The 21269-nt window shown below is 49.8% G+C and overlaps 1 protein-coding gene across 2 annotated transcripts in view; it reads left to right on the top strand.

Moving 5' to 3' along the window:
* Positions 1 to 3427: 3427 nt before the first annotated feature.
* MED26 (mediator complex subunit 26) overlaps positions 3428 to 21269 on the top strand; it is a 51359-nt gene continuing 33517 nt past the window's right edge. Inside the window, exon 1 of one of the 2 annotated variants that reach the window (XM_047698738.1) lies at positions 3428 to 3801. In XM_047698738.1, coding sequence (XP_047554694.1) covers positions 3730 to 3801 — 72 coding nt within the window. In that variant the 5' untranslated portion in view covers positions 3428 to 3729. Of the gene's footprint in view, positions 3802 to 3891; positions 3993 to 21269 lie in introns of those variants that run through there. The other variant, XM_047698745.1, reaches the window with a different exon arrangement.

Consider the following 21269-nt stretch of genomic DNA (forward strand, 5'->3'; position numbering starts at 1 on the left):
ATGTACATGTTTGTCTACAGTGATTGCTTTCTTTGGATAAATTTCTAGAAGGTGGGAAATACTGGGGCAAAGGGTATGAACATATGGAAATGCTGTCAAACATCTTTCTTGATACTCCTGGCTCCAGAGTGGCTTTGTCCCCCCTTTGGGGCACCTACCTGCTTGGACAATACAGTTAGAGCAGTGTCTTCCTGGGTCCCCAACCTGTTTCCAGTGCTTGGAAACTTCAAAACTAGATCCTCAGGAGCAGGCTTTGTGCCTCTTGTTTTTTAAAGATTTTATGTATTTATTTGTCAGAGAGAGAGAGAAAGCACAAGCAGGCAGAGGCAGAGAGAGAAGCAGGCTCTCTGCTGAGCAAGGAGCCCCACATGGGATTCGATCCCAGGATCCTGGGATCATGACCCAAACCGAAGTCAGCTTAACCGACTGAGCCACCCAGGCGCCCCGACTTTGTGCCTCTTAATGTGCCTTTGTATCCCCTTACTTGAAGACATAGTAAAATTATTTTGAGTTCTCTTGTCTTTGGAGCCCCTTCATAAAAGCAGTGACGTTTCAGGGGCTATTTAAAACCAATTTAATTTTTTTTTCGCATTTAAAATCAATCAGCCTTGCTGCAAAGAAGGCCAAGCGGAACTCTGAAACCTGTCTCTGGGTGCTTCTGAGCTCATCAGTAGGGTTGAATGAGTTAATTCATGAGAGTGTTTTTTTAAAAATTCCCATCAGATGTTAAATTCAGAGCGAACAAATCGGTCAAAGTGAGGTGGTGGTTTCCTCGCATTCATTTTTCCTATTAGTCATCGAAGCCCTCACATACTTTATTGGGGTAAGTCCAGTTACTTTCTCGCCTTTGAATTGCCCAACTCCCAGGGGTGTGGGTGTCTTAAGGGGTCACAGCTGCCTTTCACTTTATGAATGATGGAGTCCGCCTGGTGGGTCCCTGCTGTTGCTTCTTGCCACCATTTGGTGTCGCTGTTGAAGATTGGTCCTAAGCAGTTGTGGGAGCTGGCCTGCCCACAGCTTCCTCTGTGATGCCCTTGCCTATCCCGCTCTAGCAACTGCAGTTCATGGAGGGAGAATGAGCCCACACCCTCACTGCCAAGCCTGGCTGAGGATACTCTGCACCCAGGCTCCTAAAGCTACCTTCCTGCCACTTACCATAGCAAGAGTCAAGTCATGGACTCAGTGCCTCTTACTTTTTGAGGGGCCACCTCACTAGCAAGTAAGGCAGCATTGTCAGGGGCATCACAGGCACAAAATATCTTGTCCTTTCAGAACAGGGTGGGGTGGATGTTCTCTGGACCTAACTAATTTAAAGGGTACGTTCCTGGGGAAGAACCATTAAACAAGAGGATTTACCTTGAGCCCCCCACCTTTGTGTAACTGATAGGAGCCATTTCAAGTATGTCCTCCTTGAAACAGAAGTTCTTGCTAGGTGAACTTCAGTATCTATCCTGGACCTAATAGAAGCTAACGTTTTCAAGACTCAAGACTCTCATTGAATGGCCATCTGATTTAATTTTTACCACTCTATGTTAAATGTGAAATAAAACTATATGTATATATATCTCTATAGTTCTGTGTCTATGTGCATCCTAAAGTGTATATAGTACATTTAATATTCATTTGTTAAATATTTATGGAGCCCCACTTTGTGCCACATCTATGGAGCTGAACTGCATACCTATGTCTGGGTGTGTGTGTATACAGCTGGCCATGCAGAACTCAGTCATCTTAATGTTGCTTCTTAGTTTAAAAAGAGCAGGTAAGTTGAGTGCTTTCCAAACCTTTCTCGAATGACTTGACCCATGCAAAACAAATTGCTTCTATGTGATCCTTGATTAAAAAAATAAGATCTTGAACATCTGAGTTAGAAATTGAAAGGCGGGACCAGACTATGCTTGGGGAGAGCTTGTTTATTTTGCTTATCTAAAATGAGATAAAGAGTATCTCCAAATGGGCTGGTTTCCAACCTGGACCACATACACACAGCACCTCATTCTAGGAGAAAGAGTAAATTTAAGTATTTTGCCCATGTTTATTTTCTGCTACAAGTGTGATGTAAAACTTTTCACATGTCCAGAAGGAAGCAGCCACAACCACGTGCAGAAACAGCCGTTTCTGCAAATAAAAATGCTTCCCAGAAGCATGACAAATGTAAGACTAACAGGTGTAGCACAGATCCAAGGCGCGCGTGTGGTTCTCATCAGCTAGCTGCCTCCCTCCTGTTTTAAATCTGGGTCTTCCTATAACAACAAAAAAGGTTATTTCTCCGGAGGCTGCAGCTAATAATCCACTCAGCCTTCCTTCTCACCCCTTCTCATAACAGTGTTCCTAACAGGGCTTCCAGAGTGAGCAGAGAGCAGTAGAAGGCGGCAGTAAGGTGGGGGTGGGGAATGAGACTCCTTAGACTTGACCTTTAACAATTACGGGTTTGACCTAGAACTCTGTCTGAACTTGGGCCTCAGTTTCCTCCTTTGTGAAAGGTTTTGTTCAGAGAAGGAGGGTTTCATTTTTCCAGCACCTCCATGCCAAGCAGGGTGGGTCTTTTAACAGTGGTTCTCAACAGGGGACATTGGCAATGACTGGACATTTTTGGTTCATCTGACTGGTGGGGAGAGTGCTACTGGCGTTTAGTGGGTAGAGACCCAGAATGCTGAGTATCCCAAAATGCGCAAGACTGCCCCTGCAACATTGATCCGGCTCCAAATGTCATTGGTGCCCAAGATGAGAAACCTTGGCGTTGACACAGGTTTGCAACCCTGGGGTCGGTGGGCTCACAGGGCTGGCTTTGGGGCTTTCCTAGCTGGCGTGACGGCTCCCCCGAGAGGCGCTTTGCAGTCATGTTTTCGTGATCCCAGCACGCGTAGCGCTGCAGACCCCCCGCCTGCACCCACTCCCTCTGGAAGGGTGGGGCGGTCTTCGGCGCTCCTGAAGGACCCTTCCGCACACATTTTCACGGGGTGGTCTTGTCTCCCTCGCCCCCAGGAACAGCGATCAAGGGGCTGAGAACCCCCGGCTCGGAAAACTTAGCAGCTTCTCCCGCCCGCGACTCCCGTCACCTCCGTCCGTACGGGGAAGGCTTTCCTCCTCAATGAGGAGTCCTTCCGTCGCTCCTCCCCCAACTCCCCCAGCAGAGGCGGCCTCCTGGAGCGCCCAGGTTCAAGGACTCGGCGCGCACCGCGCGTTTCCGTCGGAAACCTCAGTTCCCCACGGCCCAGCCGAGGGCGGGGACTCCTAGCGGCGGCCGTTGCCCCGCCCAACCGCCTCCCAACGGCTCCCTCCGCCGGGTGGTGGGCGGGGCGTGATGGCGGACCAGCGCGCCTGCGCGCGCATGCGTGGGGCTACAGGGCGGTGCTCGCGCGCGGCTCCGCCCAGGCCCGGCGTCTCCGCCCGCCCCATCTCCCAACCTCCTCAGCGTGGCGCCGACGCTGCGTGCGGCGCGGGTTACCCAGAGTGCTCCGCGCGGGGGCAGCTCACTGGAGTTTGGTTCTCGAGGCGGCGGCAGCAGCGGCGGCGGCTCCGGTGGCTCCTCCTCCTCCTCTGGTGGCGGTGGCGCCCCGGGCCCGAGCCCCGGCTCCCCTCTCCGCCACCCCGCGCGCCCCCTCCTCCCCCGGCGCCGCGGGGAACATGAGGCTCCGCTCCCGGAGGCCGGCGAGTGAGTGACCCCCGTCCCCCGCCTCAGCCCGCCCGCCCGCTGGCCCGGCCGCTCCCCCCCGCCTCGCCCAGGCAATGACAGCGGCTCCGGCGTCTCCGCAGCAGATCAGGGACCGGCTGCTGCAGGCCATCGACCCCCAGAGCAACGTAAGTACCCGCTGCGCGGGCCGGGACGGAGGCCGCGTGGGCCCGGGACCCTCCCCCTCCCCAGTGTCCCTCGCCCGCCGGGCTTCAGGGTACCCGCCTGACGCCCACCTATCACCGAGGGCCGCTGCCATCTCGGTCTCTCGCCCCACGGGCCCGAGCCGGGGGCAGGTCGGGCAGTCTGGCGGCGCTCGGTACGTGAGGCCGAGGCTTCCGTGCGGCCTGGGCGGAGGGAGCAGACGGGAGCTGAGGCCAGAGCTTTCCCTTCTCTCTCGCTCCAGCTCTACGACCCTTGTTGCTTCTGACGGAGCTCACCCGCTTTGCCCTTCCCCAGGGACTCGCGACCCCCTGGAAGTCCTCCTGGCGTGGGGGAGGGGAGGGAGAAAGGCTGTGGAGCAACTGGTGTCCGGGGTATGACTCGGAAGCCTGTGCCGCCTGTGTCTTGGCCTTCTGGGTGATCAGGGAAGTCCTCCTTCCCTCTTCTCCCGGCTGGAAGCACCTTCCCGGCTTCAGAGGGAACCCCCCCAGGTTACTTTGCCCTTAGCCAGGTGCCCAGGGCGCGTGGAGAGCCCCCTCCTTGGTTCTGCGAGTGGACATGCCTTTGCTGGATCCCTCTTGGGATTGCTGCTGACCATAGGTGATCTTGGGGAGGGTGGGATCCTTCCTGTTACGTTTCTGGCCCTAAATGCCCATTGCGTCTCTAATCAAGCCAGAGCCCCGCTTTTTGGTGTGAATTAGAGGTGATTATTTTGTCTCCAGTTTCTTCAAGAGCTCTCCTTTGGATATCCCTTCCCCTGCTTGAGGGTCCCAGCTTGGTGATTTGTCACCTAGACCGTCAGGGTTAACCCCAGGGTGTTGCTTTCTCAGATGGCCTTCCACCGAGGCTACTGTTTGCAGAGGGAGCTCCTCTGCCCCCCCTTCGTGTGTGTAGGGGCAGACTCACAGTGTTCTCATATTTTCTCCAAGGGATTGTTGGCAGTAGGGGTCATTTTCCCCTGTGGCAGGAGCAGGTTGAGCAATAGGAAGATGTGGTGGCATCCAGGTATGAAGTGAGCCCCTGCATTTGCTGGGAGACCAGGAAGTGGCCATTGAGATCACTTCTTAGTATGTTGGGGATGGAAGAAAAACTGTCTTGGGCCAGGTAACTCAGGTTTCTCTCACTGTAGGGTTTTTGTTTTCCCTTATGTGAGTTTGACTACTTAATTACTTTTAGCACTAAGCTTTAAACTTGGTGTTTTTGGAGTAATTCACATTGGCTTGTACAATTTTGGTAGAAATTGAGGAGTTGTCTTTGTAACACTGATTTTTGTATCATAAGTAATCCTCTTATCCCTAGTCTTGAGGCCCCATTAAGATTAACTTGATGGGGGGCGCCTGGGTGGCTCAGTGGGTTAAGCCGCTGCCTTCGGCTCAGGTCATGATCTCAGGGTCCTAGGATCGAGCCCCGCATCGGGCTCTCTGCTCAGCAGGGAGCCTGCTTCCTCCTCTCTCTCTACCTGCCTCTCTGCCTGCTTGTGATCTCTCTCTGTCAAATAAATAAATAAAATCTTTAAAAAAAAAAAAAAAAGATTAACTTGATGGTAATTGTTTTTAACAAATGTTGTATACATTTTTGTTATGAGTTTGGGGGTGGAGTAGGCACAAGCTATATAAAACCTTCCAGAATTTTTTGCAGTAACTGGTGCTGCTGTGGTTCCCAAGATTGAAATGTTAGAGGATAAAGCAAGTGACGTGAGAAATGGAACCTGGTGACTTTTGCATCTTTTGTCCAGAGTATAATTTCTTGAATTCTATGTGCTTGTTTGCCTTTGGGAGACTCTGAGAGGTTGCTGAGATATTAGCACTCATCCTTAATGCCACCTAGGAGAGCTTTGGGATCAGGAGGCACTTTGACAGGCAGTAACGATGTTGTAGATTAGGTGGAGCAGTGACCTCAGGGGTTCCAGTGTTGTGTAAGGCTGTAATCTAAAGGGTTCCTGGTGGGGGAGGAGGGAGAAGAGGAAGGGGGGTTAGCCAGAAGAGGGAGAAGGAAACAAATCTCAGGTTTTTGTATTTTAGTGTATGCAGATATTTTGCATTCATAGAAGCCCATGGTGGTTTCCATGGGATGGGGTTCACATTTCTTATGGTTTGTTTCGAGGGACTCCATCACTAATGGGTGTGCATGGAGTTCTGATATAAGTGTGGTGGATGGAATTGGGAAGCTGTCTCTGAGATGAAGGATGAAGAAAGTGCCTCCTTTAAATGCTGCCATTGCCAGTGACCATCCGTGAGCATAAAAGTTAGAACCTTTTGACAGGAGTGTGGCTTGGAGCAAACCACATACAGAAACTGGAGCCATGGCAGAATAGGTTACCGGCAGAGATGGTGCAGCCATAATTCTGCAGGTTCTTTGGATTGGCCTGAACTCACGTGAGAGCAAGGTAGCTCCAAGAAGGCATTGCTGGTGCACAGCTGCTTTTCTCTACTTTACCCAATTATGAACTCCACTTTGGGATAGTTAGTTGACACATATTTAAGATGCTCATGGAAAAAAAAAATGGGGACAGTGTTGAAGAGCCAACACTAAAATTAAACCTCTTCTGAGAGAAGCGACAGAGAATTGTGTCATGTAATGCTTACCTTTATGGGCATGCAGTTATGGTTAAAAAACTTAGCTTTTGCTTGAAAAATCAATGTCCGGCAACTGACCGATTAGTATCCACAAGTATCTGAGAAGTTAGTGAAGTAACAAATTGACCATCTCCTTGACAGAGGAGTTCTTGAGAGGAAAGTTGTCTCTGTGTTCACATTTCTAGTCTCTAGGGTATTTGAAATTCAACAGGCTCTGAGTTAATAATTTCTGCCAACTCAGTAATAAAGTAAATCCTCTACGCTCTCTTTCAAAAAGCAGCTAATAGTTTTTTTAGAACAATCTAAGCCTTACCCTCCTTGTGGCGTGTGTCCGCCAAGGTGTTAGAAATCCCTGAAGCGCAGTGTGCGCCTTTGTCCCAGCTTAATCTTGGTGGATATAGTCGAGGGCCATGTCTTCCTTCTGCCCAGAAATTGGAGTCCGTCTGCCCAAGCACAGTCTCCTCAGCAGGTGATTAGATTTTCGTCTGTATTGGATACTCTATTTCATGGAAGTTTGGGCTTTGTCTTCCTGACCAGAATGTGGGCTTCAGGAACATGGTTTGTTCTTACTCTAGAGCAGAAGCGTTAGGCGCTTTAGAGTGCTAAGCGCTGGTTAAACTGACGGAACCCTAGAATCCTCCTTTGGCTTATGAAGCCCGTGTGACTTTAATAGGCGCTGAAGTTCAGTCTTGGAGTATTCTAATTCAGAACTCTCTAGAACTGTGAAGAACACAGATGTTAGTCTGGCATCTGAGAATAGGTCTGACAGACGGTGGCGTGGGTACTGCATCCTCATAACGAGTTGAATAATGGTACAAGGCAGGCCTTGCTCAGAGCAGGTGAGCATCTCTGTAATCAGACCAGGGAGAGGCCAGAGAAGGCACTGAGGGGGAAGAAGGGACTTGAACTTGCAGAAGATGTCTGTGTAAAGAAAGGCCTCCCAGTGGTCGGGCTCTCCAGAAGGAAACTTCAAAAACTACTTTCTTTCTCACAGTTACGCAGACATCAGGTGCCAGTGGGAGGTGGTCATAGACCAAGAGGCCTCTACAGAGGGACACACAAGGGATGATAATTTTCCTGCCTGTGGGCATTTGAAGATTTCAGATGTTACCTAGCTTCTTTGGGCTGCAGGGTCCTTGTCTACAAAGTGGGACTGGGAACTGGTATATGCACCCATAAAACTCCTTCCAGAATGTGAACCAGGGTGCGTGTTCTAACATGAATTGTTTTAAAAGTTTTTTCTTTTAATGCAAGGTGGATTCTTTGAACTTCTTAAAATAGCAAAATTCTAACAGAACTCGGCACAGAGATACATACTGTATATTATTTTGCAGCACTTCCGCAGGGTCTCCTGCTTCCCTGCAGCTTCCCTGTAAGGGAGGTGGAGGGAGCAGCCGGTCTCCCCTTTCTGCAGGTGCGGAAGCCAATGGCATGATGACAGTCAGTGCTGTTTAGTGGGTGACTCCTGTGACCAGGAGAGGACAAGCTGCTTTTGTTTCTGCTGACTTCATTTGAGGTGACTGCCCTAAAGTTGGGGACTTACCCAGAGTTTAACTGACAGTGTTTCTAATTCTTAATGTCACCACACTGCTCACAAAGGTGAAGAGATGGCTTCTGAAGAGGCCTGAGAGGGCAGTGTTCTTGAGCTGGCAAGAAAAGATGTGGGGACCCTTTTCTGTCCCATGTAAGTTTATATGAGATTACAAATTGGTTTAGATTTACCTGTGATAGATCTAACAGAGTGATGATATTAGCCTGTCCTGGAAACATCTTAAGGTTTCTGGCAGGGACAGAATCCTGGGCCAGAGCATACCGTGGTGTGGCAACTGCCAGCTGATAATGGAACTTTTCATAAGTCTTGCATGCCAGTTTTGTTTTTTGCTTCAAGGTTATAGCACTTATGTTAACTTGAAATGCTGTTGATCCTGCTGAAAGGAGGATTGCTAAAAATTGTAAAAGGGAAGGCTGTAGGTTCTGATTCTCCCCAACACGGTAGGGGGTGTAAAAGCTCAATGTGTGGGTGCTCTCTGATCATTCTGGTTGCCCAGGTGCAATGACATTTCTGTCTTTGCTCTTTATATGTGGCCAGGATGACTGAAGAGAGCAGTGTGGCATTTTATGACTTTGGGACAGGCAAGTAACAAGTGTGACTTGTGAAGCAGGTGTAAGTCCTTGTTCTGACTCACTCTGTCCCTCAGAAGAAGTTGGATTTTACAGTCTGTCTCCACAGAGGTCTCCTGGTGGTCCTCAGAAGTGACTTTAGTTGTCATCAGAGTATGTTGTCCTGGCTGGAAGTCACGGAGGCCTGGAGGACTGTCCCAAGATCAGCTTGTGGGAAGGGGCCTTTGTCTTGATACAGATGTGAAAAGGCTCCATGGTCACCTGGGCTCCTGGGCTCAGGATGTCGCTGTGTGTGGTAGGACGTGCACCTCAAGGGTGCTAGCCTTGGGGTTAGGTGAAGGAGAGGTGCCTCAGTTTTGGTGTCTGTATAAGCATCTTCTCAGACAGAGCTCCAGTTTAGCCAGAACTAGAACTTGGTCCAATTCCTAGGGATGGGCAGTTCTATAGGCAGGTCTCTGCCCAACCCCCACTCTGAATCCCCTTCTTGAAGCTGTGGCTTTGTCTCTGTTTGTAGAAGTTGTGCCTTCCCCCACCCCCCGCCCTGTGCTGTCTTGAGTCTGTTTGGTCCCTTTGGGACCCCTCAGCTGGTTGTTGGAATGGGTGACTGACTTTGTGGCTTGGTGAGTGACTGCATAGGCCGTGCATTTTCAGCCTGGCCACTTGGAGCCCCCATCTGAAGCTCCTCCTGTTCACTGTCAGGGCACACATGTAGAACTGAGCAAACATCGACGCGGTAAGTCCATGAACTGGAGGGAATTTCCTGCGGGAGGAAGACATACCAGTATTCTGCATGTGATGCTTAAAAGTGGTCTCTAAATTCTAGGTCTGGGGAGGCCGTACACTAACATCTTAGTCACCAACTGGTACACACTGTTTATAGAGAAATATGGTAAAACTGAAAAAGGTGGCTCAGCAGTTGAACAAACATTTCAAGCAATTGCTTATGCTGTTGGGTGTGGGGGGGTTGGACCTGGAGATGCCCAGCCCCTGCCCTGGAGGGACCTGGAAGAGGAAGAGAATGTGCACATGGGCAGTCTGAGGTGGGGTGGGGCATGGGGGGGTGCAGGGGTGGTCTTACAGGGCTACAGCTCTTCAGTACAAATGGGACAGTTCTTTATGTGTCTTATTCAGAGGTAGTTCAGAGTTTTGAAGAGCATGAAATGACTTCTAGAACACGTCATAATTTGAGTTTTCAGAATGAAAACTTTTAGAGTCAGGTATAGGAAGTCCATTCTTGGTTTGACTCTGACCTTGAGGGAAACAGAATTTGGAGGGATGGCTGGCAAATCCTTCAACAGTTTGCCTTCTCAGCAGTGGAATGGGAAGGGGGCAAGTGTCAGCCTCTATGAATGGCCTGGGGTCTGCTTCCAAGTATTTGAAGAGCTGTTGTACCTTGGGGTTTGGTTTGCTTCGTCTGGCTTTCTGAGGCAAACCTAGAAGGGGAAGGCAAGAGGTCCTGGGAGGCAGGCCCAGCTGCACTTGGGGGAGCCCTTGATTATTGTCAGAGCTGGCTTGTGACAGTCCAGAACCACTGTGCCAGGTGGCTGTGCAGACATGCCTGGGCCTTCCATCTGGACCCCCAGACTTCTACCCAAGAGTTCCTGGAGATTATGTTCTGTGATTGTGTGAAGAGCCCAATAAAAAAGGAGAAGGGTCACATCAGGTGATGTGCCACTGCCAGGCAGGTGGGGCTAAAAGCCTTTGAACGCTCCTGGGACTGCAGTGAGGTTTCCCCTATCCATCTACCGGAGGCTGCAGAGTGGACAGCCGCAACCTGCAGAGCATCTGCTGCGTGCCAGGTACCGTACTTGCTTCCTGGTTTGCTTTCTGAGCTAGTCCTACAGGTAGATGCTCTGTCTTCATTTTAGGGGAGGGTAGAGATTAGTGACCTCTCCGGTGTTGCAGAGGACCCTATGGGCCTATACCTGGCTCAGAGGTGGTGGGTTTAATGACAGTCTCCTGCCTCCCACTTAAGCGGTGCCCAGCAGGGAATTTGGACTTCGCTGTGTCTTCTGAAGTTTAACCTCATAAATACAGTGTTTTTAAATGTTAAGTTTCGTGTTTCTATTTCCTTCGCAGTTCCCACAACCTTTCTCCCTTTGATATCTTCTAGCCTAGTGGCTCCTGACCTTTTTGCCTGTCAGGTTCCATTCCTGTGATCAGAAATATGCAGTTTCCACATAATGGCAGATGTACTTCCAATAGCTGCTTTATGAGAAAATTCAAGGAAAGAAGCTACTCTTAATCTAGTGATGCTTTGAAATGAAGTTGTGTCTTATCATCAGAACAGCATCTACTTAAATCTGTAAGCTAACCTTTCTTGTTGTGTGTGACACCTGGGATGGGACCCTCTGTGGCTCACATGTGTGGCCTTCTGTCATTCCTTTGGCTCTCCTTTTCCAGGAACCTTTCCCGCTTTCATCCCAGACAGTTGCCCTCAGGCACTCTACATAACTTAAAAACCCCACATTCCTGCTGATAACAGGTCTTGTTGATTATGTTTTCCTGGGATTGCAGGCCCCTTGGTAGTGGAGCCTGAGATAATCCCCATGTTTCTATGACTTCCAAAGTGAGCTGGTGCTCAGAAGCTTGTTGATCTTCCTGTGAGAAGGGCCAGTCTTGGGAGCAAGACTTACTGAGCAGGTACTAGGGGCCAGTACTTTCCAGCACTTCTCACGAATACAAAACATCCACTCTGTATAGCAGCACAGGGAGGGAGGTACTACTGGTGCATAGACTGAAGCCCAGTAGACACACAGCTAGAAGGGATCACACTGGAATTGGGAATCCTCCTCTCCCTACCCCCCACCAGGCCTCACCCACCTGCTGCCGCCTCCCCTGTCACCTGAGAGAGCATAGTGGGTACAAGGTAGGCATTCCACTCTCCTACCCGAGTATGGATCCTCATGCTGGATTTGTCTATGGTATGTTTTTATGTCAGGCTGGGAGAAAAGTTGTATCTGAAATGCTTTGTGCTGTCTCTTGAACTGGCTGAGGAAAAGGTGTGAGGCGTTTTTTTCCTTCCTGTCTCTTGGCTGGCATTTTTCACCCCTGACAACAGAAAAGATGACTCTTAATCTTAAATTCCTGCCTGTCTGTGGACCCTGGAGATACTGTTCAAATGCTACCTTGGGACTCTTTTAAAAAGTCTCATGACAAACCAGACCCTTTCTGGACACCCCCTTCTCTGGGTTGCATCGGGGCCAGGAAGCGGGTGATGCTTCTTCCAGGTCGTAGCCTGTGATGGGTCAGCTCATGACTGCTGTGGAGATCCTGGTCACCTGTCCACGGTGAGCAGAGTGATTTCATAGGTGGCTGGCTGTGGCCGGCCTTGACTCTGTGGCGGTGGTGGTGGTAGAGGGTGGTTCTGTGGTCCTCTCATGGAAGACTCATGTGTATGTGACCATGGCTCATGCCGAGCGCGCAGCAGGCGGCCTGGCAGCCCTCTTCCAGACTCTAGTAGCCCCAGTGCCCTGCCCTTACTTATACATAACGTTGGCTCCGTCCCCTACCCACACTTCTGGTCACACTTCGTTGTGGCCAAGCTGGCTGTAGCTCTTCTTGCACACATGGCGTCTGGGTTCTTCTTGTCCCCCCACGCCCTCTCCCGTTCCAGTAGCTCTCTTGACCCCTCTTGCCATGGGGACTGTGGGCATATTCTCTTTCTCCAGGTGATCCCCAGGGTAGCTAACTGCCCTCTTCTTAAGGCCAGCCCTTTTGGAAACCACTTCAGGTAGACACTTTCCAACTTTATTTACCCCGTGCATCTTGCAGCTGTGCCAGGTAAGCGGTTAGCAAGCCGCTTTAGTACTGTCTGTGGAGGAGCAGCACTGATGTGCAGGTTATCAAATAGGAACAGTTTACCCTCTTTCCTCCTGTTGTTTTACATTATTTCCTTCAAGTGTTCAGTTAGATAGATGCCAGCAGAGCACTTGTCTTCTACTTTTACTAATTCTTTTGGCCAAGCCACCCCCAGAGGGAGGGTCACGCTGTGCTCATGACAGGACCGTAAATGCAAAAGGGCTGGTTGGCTTGTGCCACTCAGAGTCTCAGAAGTGAGTCTGTTCTCAGGTGAGGACCTGGTTTCGCTCTGTCTCTTTTGTCATGTTGCCTTCACACAGTGGGGTGTCTTCTTCCCAGCTCCCCCAATTGGGGTTTCACCTTCTTTGACCATCATCCAGAAGAAGGAAGAGAAGGTGATGCTTTCCCAGAAGTTTCAGCAGACATTTCCTTGATGCTTTTTCTGGGCTTTGATGGAATTAGTGTTAATTGGTGCACCCCTAAGTCTGGGCATGGTGTTAGTTCATCCAGACCATCCCAGAATAGAGGGGAGGCCTCTAGGAAGCATCGGGGTCCATTGGTGGGAGGGGTTAAGGGGTGGGGAACAAGCTGACAATGTTTCCTGAATGCATGCAGTTTAATCATCTCTCTCTTTTTTTTTTTAAAGATTTTTTTTTAATTTATTTGACATACAGAGATCACAAGTAGGCAGAGAGGCAGGCAGAGAGAGAGGAGGAAGCAGGCTCCCTGCTGATCAGAGAGCTGGATGTGGGGCTCGATCCCAGGACCCTGGAATCATGACCTGAGCTTAAGGCAGAGGCTTGACCCACTGAGCCACCCAGGTGCCCCTAATCATCTCTTTGATGTGATAATACCATCAAATAGTTGGCCATGGTCCTGGCCTGGGAGACTTGGGTCCAGGCACAGAAATGTGTGTCACTGAAATGTAAGGTCTGGAGTAAGCGAAGGAGTGGTTTGGATATTATGAGGTCACAGCATGAGGTTCTGAGTACCCACTCCTGGTTGAACCTTCAGACTCTGAGTTGCCCGTAGTCACACTTAGGTACTTTGCTGTTACCTTGTGTTAGCGCCCATGCTGGGGTGCAGCTCCTGACCCTATGCTAGGCTGAGGAACATTTTGGAAGTCTGGGAGAGCCTGTCACGGTGCTGCTTGTTCCCCTGTCCCCCTCATCTCTTGTGCTGCATCCAGCGCAGCCAGGGGGAGGTGGTGCAGTCCCGGAGGCCCAGACTCACACAGGCCTCCTGTCCCCGTGAAGCGATTCCCTTTGACCAGGTGAGAGCTGAGTTCTCCGGACTTCTGTCCCCTTGGCTCAGAGGCATGGATGGACACTGGATGGTCTGTTGAAAGCTGATCATCCTGCCCATTTCCTCTTGCCCTTGGTTAACCTGGGCAACCGGAAACTGGTACCTGAACTTCCGGGCTTGGCTTTTCTTCCCCTTAGGTTAACTGAGAAGGGTGGGGTCAGATGATCTTTCACAGCCTTTTCCATTTTTCTTTCCCTTTGTCTGTTGGGGTAGGGGTGGCACTCAGCAAGCTCCTGAAGTTGGTGATGTCTGCACCCCCCCTTGCTGGATGCTGGTAGCCTAGCAGCGATAGAAGTGGGCCACATGTTAGGTTTTAGGCATGCTCATAGGAGGAAGGGTTTGCGAATGGGTATTTCACTTTCACTTCTATTTTAGAGGAGCTTCTCAAGCATTTACAATTCAGTTTGAAGGTTGGTGACAAGGCAGTGCTGCCACTGAATGCAGGAACTTAACTTCTCCCCAAAGGGCAGAAATATCACCAGGTGTTGTGTGAGCTTGTCCTGCCTTTGCTTGTAACTTCCCTCACCCCATCACTGAGTCAGAGTGGGGCATGTGTGTCTGTCTGTCTGTCTTATGGACAGACATCTTCTATGTGGTGGGAAATGCAGCAGGTCGAAGGTGACCTCTTGACAGGTAGGCCATTGAAGAAGAGGGGCTTCACTGTTTTGCTTCCAGTTTGAAAACTGCGGAATAACTCTGGTTTGGCATGGGGGTGAAGGAGCCCTTATAAGAAAATGGTAGTGTTGGGGCGCCTGGTGGGTGGCTCAGTGGGTTAAAGCCTCTGCCTTCGGCTTGGGTCGTGGTCCCGGGGTCCTGGGATTGAGCCCCACATCGGGCTCTCTGCTTGGGGTGGGGGAGACCTGCTTCCCTCCCACCCCTGCCTGCTTTTCTGCCTACTTGTGATCTCTGTCAAGTAAATAAATAAAATCTTAAAAAAGAGAAAAGAAAATGGTAGTGTCCACAGGAAGTCAGGGAGGAGCATGTAGAAGCAGGGCCTGTGCTTCGGACAAAAACAGTAGGGGCCCCCAGCCTGGGTCATTCTCCCTGTGGCAGGACAGAAATGGTAAGGACGCTGGTCTGGGGTGGGGGTGGCGCTACCTTAGGGTTTCTGGTGAACTGCCTGTCAGCTTCACTTAGAGGGGAGTGGGCACCTGCTTGTCACCCTGGTGATGACACTCCAGTTAGGATTGCAGTGAACATGGTGGGGGGTGGGCTTCCCCAAGTTGGGAAATAGGAAGTGGCATCATCTGCTTTGTGAGATGAGCTGACCCTGGGCACAAGAGTGTGCTTGTGTTTGTCACTCCAGGCTGTCTTCCTGGGTCATCGTGCTGTCTTCAGTTCCCTGCTGTAGTGTTGGTGCTGAGTGCACCTCCTCAGGAGTGAATGAGGCCTGATGTCTGATGTCTGACACTGATTGGTGCCCGTCGTCCCCTATTCCCCTTGCACCTTGCTGTGTTAGCCATTCCGTTCTCCCCAAACTCTCTGCCCACACTGCCTCCTTATCCCCGAGTGTGTTGGCTTTGCCTAGCACTGCCAAGGCCCTGTCTGCCTCTAAGCCTTTTCCCAGATACACTTAGAGCCACGGCTTCCAGAGGCACCTGAACCCCCTCTCTGCAGCTGACAGTTGTCCTGGATGTGCAAGCAGCCCATTCTAGAAGGGAGGCGCCTTCTTTCCTCCTGCCCTTGGTATGCTGTGGTGTGGTGGTTGGCAGTGCCACCACTCTGCAGGCGACCTCAGAGCTGTCCTGGGGTCCCCCTCCTGTGGCAGCTCCTTTCCTGCAAAATGGGATCTCCAGGGAGGTCTAGCACAGCTGGTCTGCCTCCTGCTCTCCTCTCCACACCAGCTGAAGAGTGAATGTCCCAAAACAGACATCGCATCCTCTCTCTTGGGGCTGTGTGGCTGACTGGATAAAGGCTGAGTTCTTTAGGTAGCATATGCTGGAGAAGACAGTCTTTCTCTGGGAGGAAAACTGAGGCTTTGTCATTAGACATGACCGAGCTGGAATCTGCTATTCACCTTGCAGCCTTGGATGAGGTCAGGTTTTCAGCTTTCATTTTCTCAGGAGGATGTACATACGCTGCTTCAGAAGGCTCATGAGAATGGGATGTGGTCCCAAACCTGATGTGCCCGGGTTATCGACATACATGGCAGCTCACAGTTCCCAGGCCTGGTAGTGGGCAGCTCCCACCCTCCCCCCACCCCCAAGCTGCCAGTTCCTGTCCTTACCCTCGGGTCAATGCCGATTGGATGATTCGTGACTGGGAACTAGCCAATCACGGGGCTGTATCTTCCTGGCCAGTGGTTGGTTTGAGGATGGGCCTGTGACCCATTCAGAGCCTGTGAATGTTTTAGCACTTTGCTGGGGTGAATTGGGGGGAGACATGCATGGGAGAGGATATGAGCAGGTTGCTGCTAGGGTCTCCGACTTGGGGACGACCTGCTCGGGAGTGACACCAGGCCAGAGAGTTGAGGGAAGATTAAGACACCATGGCCTGACCAGCCCAAGGTGAGCCCTGCCTGAATTTTTCAGTTGTGTGAGCCAGTGGCTTCTTTTCTGGGTGATGAGGTCCTTTTGAAAGCTGACTTTTCTGTTACTTGTAATCAAGTCTAGAGAGAATTCAGACAGAACCAGCCAAGCACATTATGCTCCAGTCTCTGGCTCAGGTGTCTTCGCTTCTCCTCTGCTCCAGCTGTGCTCAGGTGCTCATCAGTTAGCTCCTGACCTGCTAGTGTACCCACACCTGCATGGTCCACCCTTCCTCTTTTTCCCCTCCATCTTCACTTCCTACCTGCCTCTCTGGGCTCTGGGCCCAGGGTGCCTCCCCCAGCAAGGCCAGTGCCCCCTATCTCAGGAGCACTGTATTCTGGCTGTTCTGGTGCCGTGGTCTGATCTTTCCACATTTTTAACCTGTCTGACATGCCTGTATTACACCCCCCACCCCCACCCTGGCAACCTTGTTCTTCTGCTGTTGCATAGTGAGCCTCTTCATTCTGTTAAGGTCAGTGACCAGTTTATGAAACAGAGTGGGTTCATCTCTGGTTTCAAACTACAGATGAGCGCAAGCAGTGCCTATTTGGGGAGGGTTGAGTTGGGTCGAGGGTAAGAGTTTAGATTTGGTGAGCCTTGACAAGACAGCTGCTCAGCTCGTGAGTATTGGGGTTGGGGTGGCTGGTTCCCTGGAAGACTCTTCATTCCTGTTAGGACTACTTGGCCTTCTCTAGATCTCAGCTCTTCGGGGTCCTCCTGTGTACGTGGGTTCCCTGGGAACCATAGTGACATAGTTAGCACTCAGGCACCAAGCCTGTGCTGTGTGGGTCCCATAGTTCTAGGGAGTCTGGGGATTCTGGAGGCAAGTGGCAGGACCCAGGGAAGGGGGAGGGCGCCCTAGGTGTTGCTGTATGGTCCAGCCCCTTCTATGGGTGGTGAGCCCTTCAGGTCCAGCCCTGCAGGAGGGCACTAGCCTCCTCCCTCTCCCTGGGTGAGGCCCCACCCAGGATGACTCCCCTTGTAGGGGGTTCTAAACCCTGAGCACCAGCTGTGCTGTGAGAGCAGCACCTTCAGGTCCTTCTCCTGCTTCTGTCTTCCTGGACTTGGGGCAAATCACTTCCTGTTTTTGAGGCTCAGTCTCTGTATTTGTGGCTCGGGGCTATTGGAGCCATTACCTGGTGGTGGTGTCCTGAGAGGCTGAGCATGTCAGTGCCTGGTACAGTGCCCAGCTTCTGTTGTCACCAAGACCATGAAGGAATGAGTACTATCTGTGTGACAGGTGAACAAAAGAGGGAGGGAGGTTGTCCTTGCTGGAGGCCATGCACAAAAGGGGGAATAATCCTATCAGTGACCACAGACCTGCAGATGGAGTTCATAAGGTTATTTTATAATCTTCGGGCCTTAATAGATATAGGAGAACCAAAGCAGCAGCTCTTAAGGTGCCCTCACTCTCCGCTAGGTATTATCCCATTTCATAGAGGAGTGGAAGGCTAAGCCGGGTGACGTAGCCAGTCACCTGGCCACTGCATAGCTGACTTCCGAGTGTTAGCTTTCACCACGAGACAACACTGAGAGCCTGCAGAGAGGAGAGGGGTGTGAGAATCCCTGCAGAGGTCTTTCCTTCCAGAAAACTGCTCGCTGATGGAGATGGTCTCTGTCTGTGCTGTCCCAGGTGGTAGCTCTGAGCCATGCATGGGTGGTGACTGACAGGTGGCTGGTTAAGACCAAGGAACTGACTTCTAAATTCTGTTTAATTTTAATGACCGCCTGATTGGACAGCACACTTCTGGGGCCTCGGATTACTTGTGCTTTGGGTAAAGGCCTGGGACTGTGTTGTCTTTTTCCACATGGGAAGTAGGGGAGGGGGGTTGCACCTAGGCTAGCAGAGGGGTGCAGAATGGGGCTCTTGTCCTTTCCTTGCCACCCACTCGTCTCAACCCCTCCCCAGCCAGACAGCTCTGGTTATTCCAGTGTCTCTAGAGCCTCTGAGCCATATCCGCTCCACTTGTGAGGTCTTGTCTTATGGAAAAGAAAGTCTTCTTCTCGTTTCTTAAGTTTGGATTGATGAATGCAGTTAACAATCAAATAGAAATCCTTTGAGCCTCCCAGATGGACAGAGATGGACAGATGGGAGGACAATGAAAAAGAAAGAAAGAAAATATTTAACGTGCAAGGGTTTTGGAGTGAGACCTGGGTTCAAATCTCTAATGCTCTGTCTCTGAGATATTTGTCATTGGACAAATCACATCAGATATTTGCTGTCAGTCTCAAGTTTGCTGTTGTCTATAAGGGGAGAACCAAACAAGTCCTGCCCTACTAAAGGGCGCATCATGGGCACTGAGCACGTCCAAGCCCTTCCCTGCCTTTCTGGGAATGGGTACAGGAGCACTCATTCCCCTGGATGAGTTTGTAGATATTTAACTTTGGTTTTCACAGATGCTGTTCTTTCTCAAAGAGAGTCTTCCCTTTAGTGTGAGCAGTGAGCAGTTACCAGACAACATTGCATAATTTTACACATTTCTGAAAGCTCCCTGGGGGAGGAAAACAGGAAGAAATAGGTTGTAGAATAAAATCTCAGACTTGTAGAATGAAAGGCGTACTACTTTGGAAGAGGTGTTTTGGTTGGGACTCCCAGTCAGGATGAAAACCTGTCTGGACTTTTCTGAATCCCTTTGTACTGCGTTTGCAGATGGGGGGGGGGTGATCAAAATCTGATTTTGAGTGAAATCGCCTTTAGGAAGCAACATCCTTTCGGTCTGGAGAGGGTTTTTACAATGAACTGTCCCAAGATCTTAGAGACATCACGGGACAGAGAAATGTTGATGTGATTAATAACCAGAAAATACACCTTGTCCTTAGACATGTGGGAAGAAGGCATTGGCAGGAAATCAAGACTCGAGTTAAAACTACCCTATTGCTATTTTATGCCTCCAAGTCTGTCTCCCACCCTGCCCGCCTCATCCCACACCGCCCTGCTGGCAGGATCCAGGAGCTACTTCATACTTCACCCTTTTGGAAAGTTTTTGTGTAGGGAGAGGCATAGCCACGTTGGTGTCCTTTGAATCTAGTCCTTTTACTCCTAGGAATCTATTAACAGGTACAGGATGAATTTTAATAACAATGTTAATATATTCACTTAATAATGATTGTTAATGTCATTAATTTAACGGTATGGGAGAAGCTTAGGAAACACGTGCATCTCCAGAGTCAAGTAGCATGGAGCTGTGAAGAACAGTCCTGAAAGCTCTGTGGAAAAACAGACAAGTCTTGCCGGGATGAAGAAAAGGAGTATTTGTGTTGGCCAAGCACAACTAGGAAAGGCACAAAAACTGGAGCTTTGGATAAAATGAGAACCACTTGCGTTGGGGCAGTAGGAACACTTTTAGTTTTTGTTTTTCTCTGTGCTCCGTTGTCTTTTTAATTAAACAGTGAAAAAATGAAAATAAAAGCAGACTGCTTTAGCCTGAAGAGCACTCGAGAACTATTGAGAGCAATCGGATATGGAGGGGGCGCAGGCTGGTGTGCGCTGCCGCTCGCAGAGAGGGTAGCGTTCTTCCTCACGCGCACGCGGGGGGCTCAGAGCAGCAGCGTGCGATGCTTTGCCCTAGTCGGGGCCACCAGTCCTGTTCTTCAGGCTCTCAGAGGACTGGGGTCCAGCCCACCAGGACAAAGAGGATGTGCGTGGACTCATGGGTTTTATTCATCGCAGTCAGTGACGCCATGGCTGTGGCTCTGTTAAACTCCTGGTGTCGTCTGTGCTTCCTGCTTTTTGCCACCTTACTATTTCCGGCCTGTCTCTAAGTCGTAGTGGCTCTACCGCCAGGATGTCTCTTCTCCGTCTCTGGTGTATGCCTGACCATCTCCCTGTTGGGAAACTTCCTTCTTTCTCCTTCCAAAGCAATATCAGATCTCCTCACTCTGCCAGTTAAGATCCAGTGCTCTCAGAATAGACATCCCAGTCATTATTATCATAATCTACAGGTGCTCTGTGACTTGAACCCTTCTTTCTTTCTCCTCATTCATGACTGTCCAGGCCTCCTCCCCAGGTCTGTGAGCATCAGATTCCTTCAGGTCTCTCCTGGTCACCCATTGTAAAGAGTCCCATCCCCTCCCTGCTGTGTCACGCTGCATCCACATGCTTTCATGTCATGGTACATGTAGGAAATGACGATGTGCCCACAGTGCACTGGGGGAACAGTTGAACTGGGACTGGAGGGAAAAACTCAAGCATGACATTTGTTCCGTGTGATTGTAAGAGAAATGAAGTATAAAGTGTTAGGGAATGTGTAAAATAATTAACTTGTTTTGACTTTCTGAATAATAATGTCATTAACTTTTATAAGAGGGAGTGCTATGTCCATGAACCTTTTTATTATGTTAGGTTGGATTTTTTTCGCTTGACTCTAACAGTTACTATAGAGAAATTCGGTTTGCATGTGCAGGTGATGAAACTTAGAGCCAGTTTTTAGTAAACATTCAATAACTGGCGAGAATTGCTACGTCTAATGATCCAAGCTCTTCCCTCTCTTCCATTCGCACGTAATGTTGAAATACAGTAATTACGCAGATGGACTTTCATTTCATTCGAACTTTATTTCGGGTTCCTTGAAGTAATGCACTCTAATTTACTCTGTGGTGTGCCAATAAATGTTTGGCAACTAGCTTTTCTGGGAAAAAAAAAGTATGCATGCACATACACTTGTAGGTTTGTACATTTTACTGATATAGGGGATGGATAGTATACAGTTTACAAATAATAAAATACAGAGCCCTCTTTGTTGTCAATTCTGTGTAGCAGTTGTTTCACAGATTGGCTTTCCTTGATTTTTGCTGAACTTCTTTATCTGTAGTCAGTTTATGAGTGCAGTTCTGACATGAATGTCGATTGATAGCTTTGTTTATGTAACGTTGAATGACACAAAAGTTTTCAAATACTATTTCCTTGTTCGTTTGTTATTCTTAATGTAATGACTACAGGCATGGCACACTTTTAAATTTAATCTGCATTATTAACATTTTCGCCATCACTTTCTTAAATCTAAACCCCAGGGGTTGGCCAACTATTTCTGTAAAGGGCCAGGTGGTAAATATTTTGAGCCATAGAGTCTGTCACAACTCTGCCTTTATTTATAGCACAGAAGC

The sequence above is a fragment of the Lutra lutra genome, chromosome 1 (genome assembly GCF_902655055.1).
Source record: "Lutra lutra chromosome 1, mLutLut1.2, whole genome shotgun sequence".
NCBI classification, from domain to species: Eukaryota; Metazoa; Chordata; class Mammalia; order Carnivora; family Mustelidae; genus Lutra; species Lutra lutra.